The 17,461-nt window shown below is 32.4% G+C and overlaps 3 protein-coding genes across 3 annotated transcripts; all 3 read left to right on the top strand.

Moving 5' to 3' along the window:
* The first annotated feature begins 634 nt into the window (after nt 1-634).
* On the top strand, nt 635-3,445 carry LOC108320576 (rRNA-processing protein fcf2). Its single transcript, XM_017552024.2, has 6 exons — nt 635-772; nt 868-1,102; nt 1,341-1,401; nt 2,804-2,881; nt 3,001-3,116; nt 3,224-3,445. Exons 2-6 carry the CDS (start codon nt 870-872, stop codon nt 3,333-3,335), a joined length of 600 nt encoding a protein of 199 aa, XP_017407513.1. The 5' UTR covers nt 635-772; nt 868-869; the 3' UTR covers nt 3,336-3,445.
* Nucleotides 3,446-4,854: 1,409 nt separating this feature from the next.
* Nucleotides 4,855-5,808, top strand: LOC108320458 (pectinesterase inhibitor). The gene has a single exon (XM_017551876.2). The coding sequence runs from the start codon at nt 4,990-4,992 to the stop codon at nt 5,566-5,568; it is 579 nt and encodes a 192-aa protein (XP_017407365.1). The 5' UTR covers nt 4,855-4,989; the 3' UTR covers nt 5,569-5,808.
* Nucleotides 5,809-6,993: 1,185 nt separating this feature from the next.
* LOC108320457 (ABC transporter C family member 8-like) lies at nt 6,994-13,073 on the top strand. Its single transcript, XM_017551875.2, has 12 exons — nt 6,994-7,136; nt 7,382-9,327; nt 9,446-9,766; nt 9,853-9,939; nt 10,023-10,628; nt 10,709-10,873; nt 10,949-11,243; nt 11,362-11,576; nt 11,686-11,991; nt 12,097-12,160; nt 12,412-12,651; nt 12,729-13,073. The coding sequence occupies exons 1-12, from the start codon at nt 7,115-7,117 to the stop codon at nt 12,842-12,844; spliced, it is 4,383 nt and encodes a 1,460-aa protein (XP_017407364.1). The 5' UTR covers nt 6,994-7,114; the 3' UTR covers nt 12,845-13,073.
* The last annotated feature ends 4,388 nt before the right edge of the window (nt 13,074-17,461 follow it).

The raw sequence follows: 17,461 nt of genomic DNA, 5'->3' as shown, positions 1-17,461 counted from the left end.
TTAATAATTTAATCAATTTATAATAAACTGAAAATATTATTTAAACTGGTTGAAATTTTTTACTAAATTAAAACTAAACAAAATATTTAAATAATTTGGTTTGGTTGAATTTTTGTATTAACTAAAAATTGAAAAGGAGACACTTTCTTCTTCTTGAACCTCCATATATTTCTTCTTGTGCCCTAATTTAAAAAAGGTTCATTTTGTCATTTTTGAATCGTGGAATCCAAAGTAAAAGAAGTAACTTTTAAATTGTATAATTTGAAAGAGAAAAATAATTTTTAGATTATACAGTTTGAAAACTAAAAATAACTTTCAAATGATAGAATCTAAAGTTTTTTTTTTTAAGAAAAAGAATAATAATTTTCGAATCACATAATTAAAAAATCATTTTTTCTATTTTATAATTAGAAAGCTTTTTTTTTTCGGATTGCATAATTTAGATATAATTTTTAGCTTCCTTATTACCCAATTCAAAAGAGGACAACATGGAAAGTTTTTCAAAAAGAGGTGTAGAAAGAAACATATGGTGGTGTAGGAAGAAACTACCTTCAAAAATATTTATGTTTTTGAGCCCAACCTAAGGGAGTCCAGCCCATCCACTATTAAACTACTCATTCTTCTTCAACTTTCAGTGACGAAACCGTAACAATCGAAAGAGAGAGCCGTCGCACGCCCTCCGCCACAGCCTCCTCTGTAACGCGACGAGCCCCTCCGCGCCGCAACGACCTCCGAGACGAAAGGCCTCCTACGCCCCGCGACAGCGTCCAAGGTATATTATTTTCTTTAGGGTGTGATTGACTTTTGGTTCTGTAACTAATTAGGTATAATGTTCGGGATCTCATTATGCAATTCGCCTTAATCTAGGAATGGCGGAGAGAAAACCAGTTGTAGGTTTATCATGGCAGCCACAGTTTTCTATTCCATCATCATCAAAAGTCACTCATGGGTCTCATGCCAAACCTCATACGGAGGCATCAAACAACGCTCTTTGGAAATCCAGTTCAGAGCTGGTTGATGGCCTTTTTGTCCCTCCAAACAATCCCAAAAATTTAAACAAGTTACTCAAAAAGCAAGCCAAAGATACTGCTGGGAATAATTGGTATGTAATGTAGTATTAGATTATTCTCTCTAGCAAGTTTGCATCACTGTGCTGAAGTTTATTCTTTGGAGATTTGTCTTTTTATTTTTAGACACCTTTGCTCAGTGTTGTTGTTGTAACCCTTTTTTTTAAGTCAAACAAATAACAAACGATTTATACTCATTTATACCGTCATCTTATGGTTTCTTCTTTAATTGGAGTGTGAAAGGGAATGATCTTGCTGTTGAATCTGTGTCAGGTTCAATATGCCGGCCCAGACCATCACCCCTGAGCTACAAAAAGATTTGAAATTGTTGAAGGTGATATTGACTTCTAACATCTTAACCTTTTTATTACGTTTCGTTCTATAGTGCTATTTAGTATACGGTCATATGTGATGCACTGTAAAATTAGCTTGGATTGAGCAAATAATGATATACACTAGTGATAATTAATATATATATATATATATATATATATATATATATATATGGTAATTTATGTGATATTATTCAAAATAATGAGGTTACTTATACATAATGATGTTCGTGGTTATCATTCTAATTTCTTTCATAATTGAAAGCAGAAGCCGTTAAAGTAGATGATTCTTCTTTTTTATGTGATTTGGTATTAGAGGTACAAGTCGGATTTAGCTTTCTTATTACCATTGTGATATGGCATTTGGGTGAGATAGATTAAAGAAACAGAGATGGGTAGCAAGAAATAGAAAGACAAAGAAAGAGGAGGGGAAGAGTGGACAAAACAGAATGGGGAGGTTTAAGAGAAAGAGGAGACATGTGAGGTCAAAGAATATGTGCACTGAACTTCTGTAATTAGAATTCGATCTAGATTCAGCTGCCCAGAATACAACAACCTACCTTATTTATGGACAACTACCAAACAGTTATGAACTAACAATAGCTGAATAACTAACGTAGGACATCCTTGTTTTATTTATATTTTCATATGATATTGTGCAATGAAAATTTTGGACCTTTATCCATTTAAAACCATGAAATCGTTGTGACTCTTATAGGTCAAAAATGGGCCTGTGGAGGGAGATGGCCCGAAAGGCATTGAAGGTTTATGTCAGAAAAAAAAAGAGAGATAGAGTTGATCTATTTGTATTGCAGCATAGGCATTAACAAAATTATAAATTATGTTTTATAAGTCAGTTATTTTTTACATGCAGCAGTTACTATCAATAGGTGGCAGTTATTGTATGGCATTACAGAGCATATGTTGTTTAGGAAGTTATCAGAGGGAAAGCTCGGTAGTTCTCTGAGTGTTTCGTTGAAAAAGGAGACTCCTGTTAGCGGAAACCCTGTGTCTGAGTGTGTACTAAAATTTGGTCTCAAACCAGATTAATTAGTCATAAAAGTTCCAGTATTCTGTGTACTCAATTATTGAGTCTAACAGACTTCTGATCTGTAATTATTTCATGTTATGGTGTTAACTTAGAACTCTTCCGGAAACTTCCTTCATATGGTGAGATATGATGCAGTGATGTAAATTTTTTTATATCATATCAAGTTCTCACGCTATGCGTGTGCAATTTCGAGGAATGGCAAATGTTAAGTGAAATTAAAAGCATCTGGAAAAAATCAGTCAGACACAGATTTTTATTTATTTCTCAATTTGTATTGAGCTGTTTAGTTTTATTTTGTGAACCCATTCTTATCCTTACACTTCAATAATAAACTTGTACGTTGGTGGTTACAGTTGAGGGGTGCCCTTGATCCAAAGCGTCATTACAAGAAAGGTGATTCCAAATCAAAGACACTTCCCAAATATTTCCAGGCAAGCAAGTTTTTATTTTTGGCAGATTACAAAAACATAAGCTTTGAGTGTTGTTACTTTCATCAAAATATGAATTTCTAGAGGAAATCTTTAGACAATTTGCGATTTTGAATGATCAGGTTGGTACAGTTGTAGATTCTCCACTGGACTTCTTCTCGGGAAGATTAACAAAGAAGGAAAGGAAAGCAACACTTGCAGATGAGCTTCTTTCTGATCAAAACCTTGCAGCCTATAGGTGAGACAGGCCTTGAATTTGTGTATCTCTGGTTAGATAGTTGTTTGTGTGCATGTTGCAATGCTCTGTTGATTACTTACTCGTTTTCATTAAATCATTTTTCTTAGGAAACGGAAGGTTCGAGAAATTGAAGAACAGAATCGACCAGGTGGGAATGAAAAGTGGAAGATTAAAGGTAGTAATTCCCGGAAGCGGGCTAAGGAAAGGAGAATTTACTGAATTATTCATCCGTTTCAGCCTTAGCCAGAGTTTATGATAGACAGATTTTTGTAGTAGGAAAACTTCCTGAAATTATTCTCCACAATGTGAACTTCAAAACTTTACTTCAATTTACTTCTCTGTATAATTAATTATGTTACCTACATAATATTTTGGTCTTTACATCATAAATAATTGTTTCTAAAATAAATAATTTTTATAAGTATCACATGTTTAACAAATTATAATGTCTTTTAAAAATAATAGATTGCATATTCTTGAAATAAGTATATTAGATAGTAAATAAATAAATAAAAATCCTACATATTTATTATAGAATATATTTTAGAAAATAATAACAAACATAATATTATTATTTGAAACAATTTCTCAGTTGTAAAAAAATGTAAATAATAGATTATCTTGTAAGATAATAATTAAAAATAATAATTAAATATGTTTTTAATTTTTAAATTTTGATGTGAAAATAAAATTTGTTTATGTTGTATACATCTGGCATTTCAAGCTTTAAAATAAATAAACTTCAAAATAAATAGATATAATTTTTTTTTATCTTAAGTGAAATAAAAAAATTTAAATGTTAAATGACGTGTCTGAAGCTAACACAACTTGACATATTACCATCAAATCTTTTATTAAAATGAATATATATATATATATATATATATATATATATATATATATATATATATATATATATATATATATATATATATATATATATATATATATATATATAAACTACACCGATCTCTTTTTATATTTTCTAAAATAACATTCACATTCCTATATGTTATTTTATACTCCATTTATTTATATTTCTATTTTCTTACAACATAATTATACTCATTAAAAAATTATTTAAACATAATAATAAGTTAATAAATTTAATAAATTTCTATACCGTTTATTCATATTAAAATAAAATTTTCTCAAATATTTTTTATATATTTTTATTAGACAATTTATTGTTGAATGACTGTAACTTTTAACATATTGTTAATGATATAATAAATAAATAAATAAAAAATCAATCTTTTATATAAGATTCGATGAACCCCACTGTAATAAGATAAACAAATTAAAAAGAAAGATGATTTGGTTTAGAAGGAATGATAAATAAGATATCTTTGAATAACATCAATGCTTCTTCTAATGTAGGGTTTAAAGTTAAATTTTGTATTGAAATAAGTTACAAAAATAGATATAACATTTGAATGAACTTTAATAATATTTAGGTTTTCAAATGAAAAACACCACTTAGTATTAATGTTCAAACAAGAGATTTACAAGAAGGAGAAATGGTAATCAATTGTAGGATAAGTATATATTACCCTATTTTCCTTGAATTAGAAACTTGGAAGGGATGAATTTTTTTCCTCCGTTGACCTAACCAATTATAGAGAGAGAGAAAAAGCAGGAACAACAGAATAAATCAGAAACACAAAAACATGGTAGACCAATGATGTTGTGGTAAAATTAGCATTGAAAATGAAAAACCCTAATTAGATGAAAAATTAAATGGACAGAAGTGCTACTCTTCCACTATAAACATCTCTCCTAGGGCACAGCGATACCTCGTCTTGGTGTAAAAGCATAAAACACCAAGCCAAGAAGAAAAATAAAACCTCTGACTGTGTTTTCTGAATAAAAAATGGATCAGTCTGCAAAACTCTTGCTGGTGTTGGCTCTAGCTGTAATGGCACACCAAGCAGCTGCACACGACGCGCCGAAAGGAAACCTTATCGGCGGGAAGGAAACACCAACTGGAAAGACTCTGATCAACAAGGTATGCTCAGATTCCCCAACCAAAAACCTCTGCGTTCAGGTCCTCTCTTCTGACACACTCAGAAGCCCCGACGTAGACCTCAAAGACTTGGCACTCATTTCCCTTAGGGTTGCCGCCACAAACGCTTCGGGCATCCTCACCGACACCAAAATTCTCATCGACGACGACGAACTTGACCCTGATATCCAACAAGGTTTGGCTGATTGCAAGGAGAACATCCTGGACGCAGAAAGCCAGCTGGAGGACACCATTGCTGCCTTGATGATCAATTCTGAAAATGACGCTCAGCGCTGGCTCAAGGCTGCCTTGGCTGCTATCGACACCTGTGATGCCTCTATCCCCGGAGACGACGACGTTCTCTCCGTTGAGAGCGCCGTCTTCCGCAAGCTCTGCAACATCGCCATCCTTGTCATCAAGGAACTCAATAATCCAACGAAATCTTAAAAACTTTGTGAACCCATCCGTATTTAGTTTTCTGTGTAACTCTTTTCTTCTCAATCTTAAACTCAGGAGCTGCTGTCCGAGTTTTTCTCTTTCTGTCTTTAGTTGTTTGAGAAAATGAAGGTTGTTATGTTTTAGAAGTTACAGAAACAACGCGATTATATGTCGTGCATGCAGGTTGATTACACCTGTGTGAATCCTTCGTTTGGTTATTATGAAAATTTTGGTTGAGAATTATTAAGATATATGGATTATATAATTTCCTTGTTTATTTTTTTCAACTTTGTAAAGAATGATACATTATGATATGAGGTATATATATATATATATATATATATACACACACGAGAGTATTCATAATTTTATTATTAACTATCTTAATTTTTTTTTCTTTTCTTCGTAATCTTGTATACTCAAACTCTTTGGTCATTACTTTTTTTTTAAAATATTATATGACACACTTAAATTTTTTACTTTCATTTAATGTTAATTTTACTTACTTTTTTCTTTTATTTTCTTTAAAAAAATATAAAATTTTACATTTTTATAACTATTTTATTTTCGTGTGTATCAAATGAATGTTGTGTGATGGTAGCATTTGTCTTACTCTTTTAATAGATCTATGTATAGAATATATAAACATACTACTTTACTTATTTAGAATTTTAAATCAGGCTTGTATGCATGTACATGCATGATGAAGTTTTCTTAATATATATGGATTGGCTTATGGATTCGTGTATAGAATAGAACCCACAAAATTTGGATCTCTCATTTAAAAAAGGTTACATTAATGAACGACAACACAATAAATATTTTTCTCTCCTCAATAAATGCTTTTTCCATATCACACCTATTTTTATTTTTAAATTAATTTTAGTGATACTGTTTTCTGTGTAACACCATAAAAAAATGAACAGTTCATGTTAATAGAATTACATATTTTCTTTAGTTTTTGGCATGCTTATTTTTTTTATTAATTAATAATTTGTCTGAGTATTTTTTTACATAAATTCTGAGTTATATAAAAGGCTGCGTCGAGACAAATTAACTAATTATAATTATAAGATATGTCATTTTAAAAAAAATTAGATATAATTTTAAGGGATAAAATTATATTTCTAGTAATAAAAAACAAATTAATTAAGGAGTCCTTCCAAATACCATATTTGTATATAGTGCACATTTCGAATTGTACATAGTAGAGCCTCTTTTTTTCGACAGAATATTTCATAAAGTTTGTTAAATAATATTTTACTCTTTTTTATTACAGAATATATACTAAATCATCCGCCTGTTTATAATTATGTAATTATTTATATGATTAACCTTAGCAAAATATTTTAGAATATGAATTTTCCATAAAAAATTAGGTACACCCCTACAACGTGGGTTTTGTAGTTATACTAAGAACAAGTAGTACAACAAATGAAAGTGTGACATAAATTCGGATGGAAAGATTGGTGAGAACTATAATAACTCAGGAACATATAACACTTTCTTTGAACTACAGATTGCACTGTAACAAGCTTCTCTCTGAACCAGATCAATGGCTTTCAGAAGCACAATAGGTCTATAGTATAACATAGTACACCTATGTTTTCATGTTTTGTTTTTGTTCCTCTTGTAATTGTAGTTTTCGTTCTAGATGTTTGCATGGTGTTTTACTTTTGATATTTTTCAGGACAGCCTAGTCTTCAGATGCAACTTTGGAAAATAAGAGATAGTGCCTAATATGCAGATCATGTCTTTAAGTTTTCAAACTTTTACGTAAAGATTCTGAACTCTCATTGTTTCTCTTGTACCTGATTTGCAGATAACTTCTGCAATTGCCATGGAGATTTCAGTTTGGCTTCCTTTTCAAGCCAAAGGTGCATAATAGACATTGTCAACATGTTTTTCCTGTGTGTCTTTTGTGTATCATTGCTCTCCAATCTGATCAAGAAAAGACCTGCAAATGCAAGTGGTGGTTTCAGAAAGAGATTGGTTCCTGTAGTTACTTCATTCTGTTGTACTCTTTTAAGCGTTGCATATTTTGTTGATGGTTTGTGGAATCTCATAACCAAAACCACAGGCTTCAATCAGCTGAACTTGTTGGTTTGTATTGTGAGAGGACTGGTTTGGATATCTATAGCAGCTTTACTGTTTGTTCAAAGATTTCAATGGATGAAAAAACTATGCTCTATTTGGTGTGTGTTTTCATGCACATTGGTTTCATTACTCAATGCTGAAATTCTGCTGAAAGGGCGTAGCTTTCAAATGTTTGATATGGCAATATGGGCAGTGCACATCTTAACTGTTCTCTGTGTCTTCCAAAATCATGGCTACTTTGTCCCACAAGAAATCCCTGATGCCAGTTTATGTGAGCCTCTGTTAGTTCATAAGGAAATGCATAAACAAACAGCACTTGGCCATGCCTCGTTTCTCAGCAGATTCACTTTTTCTTGGATGAATGCTTTGCTCAGTTTGGGTTACTCAAAGCCACTAGCACGTGATGACATCCCTTCTCTTAATTCTGAAGATAAAGCTGATTTTGCATACCAAAAGTTTGCACATGCATGGCTTTCCCTTTTGAGAAGCAGTAACAATTCCAAAAACTTGGTCATGTGGTCCGTAGCCCGAGTTTACATGAAAGAAAACATCTCCATAGCCATTTGCGCATTTCTGAGGACAATTTGTGCTGTTGTTTCTCCTTTACTTGTTTATGTTTTTGTAAACTATTCCAGTTCCACTGAGGAAGACTTAAAACAAGGAATGGCCATAATGGGGTGTCTTATATTTGCCAAGGTGGTTGAGTCTGTGTCTCAAAGACATTGGTCTTTTAACTCAAGGAGGTTAGGAATGAAAATGAGATCTTCTTTAATGGCTGCAGTGTATCAAAAGCAATTAAAACTCTCAGTTTTGGGTAGGAGAAGACATTCAACTGGTGAGATTGTTAATTACATTGCAGTTGATGCATATCGAATGGGTGAATTTCCATGGTGGTTTCATACTTTGTTGTTTTCTGCACTGCAAGTTTTTCTGGCTCTTGGTGTCCTTTTTGGTGTTGTGGGTATAGGTGCACTTCCTGGTTTAGTGCCACTTCTCATTTGTGGATTTCTCAACGTACCGTTTGCAAAGATCCTTCAAAAATATAGGTCGGAGTTTATGATTGCACAAGATGAGCGTCTGAGGTCAACTTCAGAGATTCTTAGTAGTATGAAAATCATAAAGCTACAGTCCTGGGAGTATAACTTCAAGAAGTTAGTTGAATCCCTTCGTGCTAAAGAGTTAAAATGTTTGGCTGAAGTACACTTCATGAGAGCTTGTGGAACATTTATATATTGGCTCTCTCCGACCATCGTTTCTTCAGTTATCTTAATGGGATGTGCGCTTTTTCAGAGTGCCCCTTTGGATGCTGGAACTATCTTCACAGTTCTTGCAACATTGAGAAGCATGGGAGAACCTGTCATATTGATTCCAGAAGCACTTTCTGTTATGATCCAAGTTAAGGTCTCCTTTGATCGTCTCAACACCTTTTTGCTTGATGACGAGATAAAAGATGATGACATTGGAAGAACATCAAAAGATTCTTGCAGCAAGGGAGTTGAAATTCTAGCAGGCAGCTTCAGTTGGGATCTGCAATCATTGCCTCTAACTTTGAGAGAAGTGAATTTTGAGATCGAGTGGGAGCAGACAGTAGCAGTTTGTGGTCCAGTTGGAGCTGGAAAAACATCTCTCCTGTATGCAATACTCGGAGAGATACCCAAAATTTCAGGAATTGTGAGTTATTATTGACTAAGTAAATTTAGTTTATCATCCATCACGTAGAAAATGAAGCAACTTTGTAAGTTCAATGATTTTTAAACTCTGTTTTTGCTCTTATGAAAATGGAAAACAGGTTAGAGTAGAGGGAACACTTGCCTACGTTTCCCAAATTCCTTGGATCCAAAGTGGTACAATTCGTGATAATATTCTATATGGAAAAGCAATGGACCCAACCAGGTATGAATATACCATTAAGGTCTGTGCCTTGGATAAGGATATTGATGGATTTAGCCACGCTGATCTTACAGAAATAGGTCAGAGAGGGATTAACTTGAGTGGTGGACAAAAGCAAAGGATTCAACTAGCTCGTGCAGTCTATAATGATGCTGATATCTATCTCCTAGATGACCCTTTTAGTGCTGTAGATGTTCATACTGCCTCTATTCTGTTTCATGTAACTTGATCCACTTTTTCATTCTTTAAGAAAATTAACTTATTGGCCATATATTCTGGAAACTATTCTGACTTACGTAATTACAGGATTGTGTCAGGACTGCTTTAAGAAGGAAAACAGTTATTCTTGTGACTCATCAAGTTGAATTTCTCTCAGAAGTTGATAAAATCCTGGTATTACGACTGATTCAAAATTCTGTATTTCCATTTGATCTTAACTTATTTGTAGGGTAAGAGGTCTGTTAGTGCAATTTTAGGTAATGGAAGGAGGAAAAATTAGTCAAACGGGTAGCTATGAAGATCTGTTGACTGCTGGAACAGCCTTTGAACAGCTTCTGAGTGCTCATAGAGAGGTAATTACAGGAATAGAAACAAACAGTGCAAGCAAAAGAGAAGTTCAAAATGTGGTTACAGTTCAGCCTGAGGATTCTCATATTTCTAATCTCACTAAATGTGGAAGTGATGGAGAAATTTCTACCGAGATTCAACTTACACAAGAGGAAGAAAAGGAGAGTGGTGATGTTGGGTGGCAGCCATTCTGTGACTACATTTTGTTCCCTAAGGGATCTTTGCTTCTATGTTTGAGCATACTAGCACAGTTGACTTTTGTAGGTTTGCAGGCTGCATCAACTTCTTGGCTTGCTATTGCCGATGAGATGTCAAAAGTAACTAGCAGCATCTTAGTTGGAGTTTATAGTGTGATTACCATTTTAAGCATTGTTTTTGTATATCTGAGATCTTACTTTGCTGCACATCTTGGTCTAAAAGCTTCTAAAGCATTCTTCTCTGCCTTCACTGATTCTATCTTTAATGCTCCTATGTTGTTCTTTGATTCAACCCCAGTAGGGAGGATTTTTACCCGAGTAAGGTTCCTTTATTTCTTACTGCATGGACTGATCTCTGTTGTGAGTATTCTTTGACCAAACATGTGTCTCACTTGCAGGCTTCATCAGATTTGAGTATTTTAGATTTCGATATACCTTTTTCCACCATCTTTGTGATAGCCGAAGTAACAGAGCTTCTTACAATGATTGTGATAATGGTTTCGGTCACATGGCAAGTGTTCATTGTTGCAATTCTTGCCATGGTGGCTACAAAATATATCCAGGTATTTTTTTTTCCTGCCTATGGGGGGAACAAAATAATGATTGTTTTGTAACTTTACCTTTTTTTTGGAATCAAGGGCTATTATCAAGCTACTGCAAGAGAAATTATACGAATCAATGGAACTACAAAAGCCCCTCTTATGAATTTTACGTCTGAGTCATATCTTGGTGTGGTTACTATAAGAGCTTTCAACATGGCTGACAGATTTTTCAAGAACTACCTTAACCTTGTTGACACAGATGCCACGATGTTCTTTCATTCCAATGCTGCCATCGAATGGTTAATTCTAAGGATTCAAGCACTTCAGAATTTGACAGTCTTCACTGCAGCTTTGCTGCTTGTTCTACTTCCAAAGGGATATGTGGCCCCTGGTACTGTTATTGTTACTCAAAATTAGCAAATATTACATATGCATGTTTTGTTTACATATGTGAGTGTTTTCATGCTGATAATCTTTGTGTGTGTGTGTGTGTGTTTATCTGGTTTCAGGCCTTGTGGGACTTTCCCTGTCTTACGGTTTTTCACTGACAGGAACCGTAGTTTATCTGACTAGAATGTTTTGCAACTTATCGAACTATGTGATCTCTGTTGAAAGAATCAAGCAATTCATTCGCATACCAGCAGAAGCTAGTGCAATTGTAGAGGACAATAGACCACCACCTTGTTGGCCTTCTAAAGGTCGAATAGATCTTCAATCTCTAGAGGTAACAGACTAACCAAATGTGCACTTCCATGAATCATGATTGCCCTTTTTTCCATCTCAATTTATCCACATTTTTGACAAATGAATTCAAGTATATAAAATTATTTCAGATCAGATATCGTCCAAATTCTCCATTAGTTCTGAAGGGCATCTCTTGCACGTTTCAAGAAGGGAGTAGAGTTGGAGTTGTGGGAAGAACAGGAAGTGGAAAAACCACACTTATAAGTGCTTTGTTTCGCATAGTTGAGCCTACTGGAGGAGACATTCTTATAGATGGGATTAATATATGCTCAATTGGGTTAAAGGATTTAAGAATAAAGCTAAGCATCATTCCTCAAGAACCAACTCTTTTCAAGGGTAGCATTCGAAAAAACTTGGACCCTCTAGGCCTGTACTCAGATGATGAAATATGGAAGGTAAATAAACTGGCTCTACAATTGAAAAAAGCATGCACTGAGTTACATTGTTTTTCTCAACTTTTATTCACTAAGAAAATGTTATGTGAGCTATGATTTATCCAGGCTTTAGAGAAATGTCAGTTGAAGGCAACAATTAGTAGTCTACCAAATCTCTTATACACTTCTGGTAAGTTATATAAATTTAACAATTTTGTGAGATTGAATTAAATTTAAAATTCGTCTTAAAAAAACATGTGAACTTGATGTATACAAATGAAGTGAAATTGACAGCAGAAAAACTTATATCAGTTCTTATGGCCAACTGCATGAACCAAGCAATAAATAGTTGGTTCTACTAAATTTTTGGCACAAACTGTGATGTTGATTGAATCCATCGTTAGCATACCTGAAACAGTCTAATTCTGACTAATTTCAAAGTGAGTGATGAAGGGGAAAACTGGAGTGTGGGGCAGCGCCAACTCATGTGTCTTGGAAGGGTACTTCTCAGGAAGAACAGAATTCTTGTTCTGGATGAAGCTACTGCCTCCATTGATTCTGCCACAGATGGTATTCTACAACGAATCATCAGACAAGAATTTTCAGAATGCACAGTTATAACTGTGGCTCACAGAGTTCCCTCTGTGATAGACAGTGACATGATCATGGTCCTATCTTATGGTATGTAATGTTACAAATTTTGTAATGTTGCTTCTTTCTTTATCACTTTTTCCTCATTTTCGTTCTTGTCACTACAGGGAAACTGGTGGAGTATGACAAACCTTCAAAGCTTATGGATACTAACTCTTCCTTCTCTAAGCTGGTAGCTGAATATTGGTCCCACTCCAATAGAAATTTGTCCACAACAGATTAGCATGCATCAATCTGAGCACTGAAATTATATTATTTGTATTTTGTGAAGGAATATTTATATTTTCTACTATGCAAGGACAATGATTTGTCAAAACGGGTAAACTGGCTTGACCCAGCTCAGCCCACCACGGGTTGGTCACTTAGTGAGTTAACCTAACCTGACTCACTTATTAGCGAGCTGAAAAAGTTCAAATCCGATCCGATATACCACAGGTTGGTGGGTTAAACGGGTTAGCTCACTACCTCATTTAATTATAAGTTTTTTTTAAATAAAAAAATTATAATTTTTTTTAATTCAAATTAAATAAATTTCACTCTAAAATAATCTTAGACTCCAAAGACAATTCATAATGCAAAAATAAGCACTAAAGGTAAGTTTTTAATATTTATAATTTTTCTATCACTTGTCTATTTATAATATTAGAGACTTGAATAGATAAATCTATAATATTTTTCTTTCATGAAATATCTTTTTTTTTAATCCTCATCTACAACATAATAAAAAAAATACTAACTAATAATATTGAAACACAAAATAATAAATAATTAAATTAAATTAGGTGGATTGGTGAGCAGCTCATCACGGGTTCAACCCAGATGAGCCGAGTTCTAAGTGAACTAGGTTAAAAACTAACTCGCATAAAAAAATTATATTTTTTTTAAACTCAACTCACCTTAAACTTATAGTAAACTAAGTTGGCTCGCAAGTTAAAGCACATTTTTGCAGCACTATATTTATGTATTGTGTAATATGTGAATATAACATATATCATCACTTACAAATGTAATGTTTTAATATGTGCATGTTTACTTTTTATATTATATCAGGTGACTTAAATGTTTAAATATAGATTATTTTATTCTTCTTCTTAATAATTATGTATGGTGATTTTATTTTTAATGGATTGTTTTTACTTAATATTTGAATCTTAATATTGTGTACCAAATTTTAGTAATCATTATTATATATTATCCAATTTTATTTTATTTCAATTATTTCTTTTATTTTAATAATGTATAAAATTGTCGTTTAATTGATGAAAATTTGTATCTAACTTAATTATTGTATTTAAAATACCATGTTACAATAATTTTAATTAATTTGTTTATCATTGTTTTGTAATATAATGTATAAATGTGATCTCTTCCTTTGTATCTCTATATATCTTTAAAAATATATCTAATTTAATTCAAAAATATAATATCTTATTATTTAAATTTATTATGTAATTAAAATTATTAGTCTTCAATGAAATTATATATATATGAATAAGACATATGGTTAAATAATATATATAAAAGTTTAATAAAAGAATCAACTAATTTTAAATAAATTTGATATCTATTTTATATTTTTATTATAGTATTTTTAATTTTTATCAACTAATTTATATATATATATATATATATATATATATATATATATATATCTTTTAATTTATATAATTTTTTAATTGCACAATGCAGCATCCCATAGTAACACATTATAAAATAGGTAAAACAAAACAAATTTTCTTAAAATATATATAAAATCAATACAATTATCTTCAAAAGTAAATAATTTTAAAAAATAAAAATGTATATAAAACAACTGACTTAAAACTTTAGAAAATTTTTATACATAATAACTACTACAAACTAAAGAAAAATTACTTCGTGACATCATCACCTTCCACTATAGATTCATCAATACCTATCACTCATCACAAAAGAGATAAACAAACACAAGAAAGCACAAAAGTTAAACATATAAACTAATATGCAAAAAAGTTATCCTAAGACAATTAAACCATATAAACTATAAGCTAAACATGGATTAAATACAATAAATCATATACATACACATAAATAGTTGAAACTAGACTTGATTATCCAAATACCCTTGATATCGAAACTCACGAGAAGTATTATGATCAAACATTGTCCATAGACTATAACCTTTCGCTACTCTTCGCGATATAACACATTCTACTATATTTGAGTATGAATTGTTATTAGAGCATTAGGATACCCTATCATGAAATCCCACATGTCAAGGCATACACTACAGCTATCACCACAAGGAATTTCTCCTTGAAATTCCTTCAATACCATCACCATACGTGTTTAATATCATATTATCACTTTAATCAAACGCAATAATAACCATAAACATATATAAAGTCTATTATAAATCTATCTCAAACAATCATAAAATAAAATAGATCCAACATACAAACTGGCGCAATGTCAAACCTTTCACAAAAAGTGTTGTTTAATGACAATTCTAATGCTCAGTGTCATTCTTAACGTTATGCTCAACGTCCTGGAACTAAATTGCTCCAAATCCTGCAGTGCAAAGATGGTGCTCAGCGACACCTAACGCCACTCAACATCAAACCATTCGCAAAAAGTGATGTTGAGTAGTACATTCTGACACTTAATGTCCTAGATGTCCCAGGCCTACAACACAAAGCGGCGCTCAGCACCACTTTGATATCGGTCAACGCCACTCTAATACCGCTCAATGTCATATCAGTTGACAGTAAATATATTTTGTGATTTTAAGTGAACTTGGACTTGATCAATTGCTCATATTGGTATTCCTTTTTCAATTAGTTGATTCAAAACAATTTTTACACATTAAAACTCATATCAATTTGCTCAGATGCTTAGATTCAAAGTTCTCTCAATCACACAAATCAAAGCACAAATAAACAAAAGTCATGAACTAATCATTCAACCATGCAAGCCAAAAGGGTGATAATCACCACAAATCAAATTCATCAAAAGTAAACAAAGTTCGTTCTTAACATAAAAATCAACCATCAACATATATTCATCAATTTAGCAAAAACACTACAAGAGAATTAAATACTAGTTTCTCTTACATTGACAAAGTTGTTCAACAAACCCTAAAGAGCCAAGACATTGAATTTTGTAGAATTAAATGTTAAGTTATTTTCTGTATCATCACTAGTCATTCTCCTTGTGTGAATGACCCTCTCATGTAGGAAAGTCAAGGTCTTTTTTAAGTAGAATTTAATCTATTTTATCTACTCTGATTTACACTTATATTTTCGGAAATAGAATATTTGAAACTGGACTCTGCTGCTAATTCCGTCTACTTCATGGCCAAAGTTAGAAGCAACTTACAAAAGTGACATATTTCTACGGCAAGATATATGGATATTATACCTACTTTTCTATTACCTAGGATCTGAATGGTTGGTTCAATGCATGTTTTACTTGTGCAATTTCAATTTTCCAAAGCTGCATAACAAAATTAAATTTTTAGCAATTTTGAAGGCAATAAATTACTCAGTATTGTAAGTTCTTGTTGCTTCCCCGTTCTATATATCATTTTTGCAAGCAATACCAATACATGAAAGGTGATTGACTCAGTTTTTGCAAGGCATTAGAAATGGTCAATGCTTTCTTTGCACTTTAGGAGTGCTGTTTTAAATGTCATTAAAATAGTCTTTGAAAGACTTATATGATGCTAAGCGTGGTAATATAGTGAGAATGTTAAAAGAATAACTGTTTTTTGGACTTTTGAACTCTTAGCAGCAAACAGCTTAAGGTTTTGTATATCTAAAATGGTAATCTTTTACTTTTAAGAAGTGTTACGCTTAAGAAGCTTATTTCATATGGAGAAACAATGCTAAATGGTCAAATATTTTACTGTTTTCTTTTTCTGATATTAATGTCTTTGTTTAGTGAGACGTGTGCTTTTGGTGTTTCTTGCCTCTAAGGCATTAAAACCAAAGATGTCCCTCACCTTCAACTACCTTGGGTTGAGTTAATGCACATCCAGTTTAATAATCCATTCAATAGTTAGTGCTCTTTAAGATTAAAATTGTGTATGTGTTGGTTAAAGACTATGAATGTGAACATTTGTGGAATAGTTATTTTATTTGTTTGATCTAAATGGTTTGTTTCCTTTTACCTCCATAACAGCATCACAATACTTTTCTTTGCAAAAGAAGGGGAAGGTTGCATCCACTGGTGTCCCTGATGAATCAAAATCAAATGAAACTCCATCATATGGTAACACAAACTCTCAGATAACTCAAGCAGTGTTTGAGAAGGAGAAAGGAGAGTTTCAGGTGACAAAGCAGTGTTTGAACCTGACTTGTATTATTTGTATAAGACAATGCCTCCACCATGCTTGTTTGGTTTTACTCCTAATTCTTAAGTGGTTTTATCTTCTGAACATAATTGGATTCTCCTCTTCTCTTTGAATTACATCGTTCTTGTTCTGGTCAAAAATTGCTCATAACTCCATCCAACGTTAGGTCAGTTGCAACAAAGATCTTCAACTTAACAATAATTCAGCAACTTGGTACACCCTAGATTTATCAATTAGTGTCAATCCGAACTTTGTGTGATGTGATGAGATGAAGCAGATTTAGTTGCTGTGTTTTGAATACTACTATAACCATATGCGCATGACTTGTCTGATGAATAGTTTTAAATGTTTCTGTAGCTTTTTCTTACTGATCTTTTTGTTTAAAATAGAAAATGATACTCCTATGTAATATTTTCTTTATAAAATATATTAAACCAAATCTACAGGAGAATATAACATTACTTTGCCACGTTACCGATCAAAAGCCAAACAGAAACACAGAATTGC

Source organism: Vigna angularis, chromosome 9 (genome assembly GCF_016808095.1).
Source record: "Vigna angularis cultivar LongXiaoDou No.4 chromosome 9, ASM1680809v1, whole genome shotgun sequence".
Taxonomy (NCBI): Eukaryota; Viridiplantae; Streptophyta; class Magnoliopsida; order Fabales; family Fabaceae; genus Vigna; species Vigna angularis.
Note: the sequence above shows the minus strand (reverse complement) of the source record. Positions and strands in the feature narration are given on the sequence as shown.

What these genes read in the sequence shown, in the direction of transcription:
- LOC108320576 (XM_017552024.2), top strand. Translation starts at nt 870, where the DNA reads ATGGCGGAGAGAAAACCAGTTGTAGGTTTATCATGGCAGCCACAGTTT. An exon ending in CACTTCCCAAATATTTCCAG is followed by an intron (nt 2,882 to 3,000) that starts GCAAGCAAGTTT and finishes TTGAATGATCAG; the next exon opens with GTTGGTACAGTTGTAGATTC. An exon ending in CAAAACCTTGCAGCCTATAG is followed by an intron (nt 3,117 to 3,223) that starts GTGAGACAGGCC and finishes CATTTTTCTTAG; the next exon opens with GAAACGGAAGGTTCGAGAAA.
- LOC108320458 (XM_017551876.2), top strand. Translation starts at nt 4,990, where the DNA reads ATGGATCAGTCTGCAAAACTCTTGCTGGTGTTGGCTCTAGCTGTAATG.
- LOC108320457 (XM_017551875.2), top strand. Translation starts at nt 7,115, where the DNA reads ATGGCTTTCAGAAGCACAATAG. An exon ending in CTGCCTCTATTCTGTTTCAT is followed by an intron (nt 9,767 to 9,852) that starts GTAACTTGATCC and finishes ACGTAATTACAG; the next exon opens with GATTGTGTCAGGACTGCTTT. An exon ending in TGGCTACAAAATATATCCAG is followed by an intron (nt 10,874 to 10,948) that starts GTATTTTTTTTT and finishes TTTGGAATCAAG; the next exon opens with GGCTATTATCAAGCTACTGC.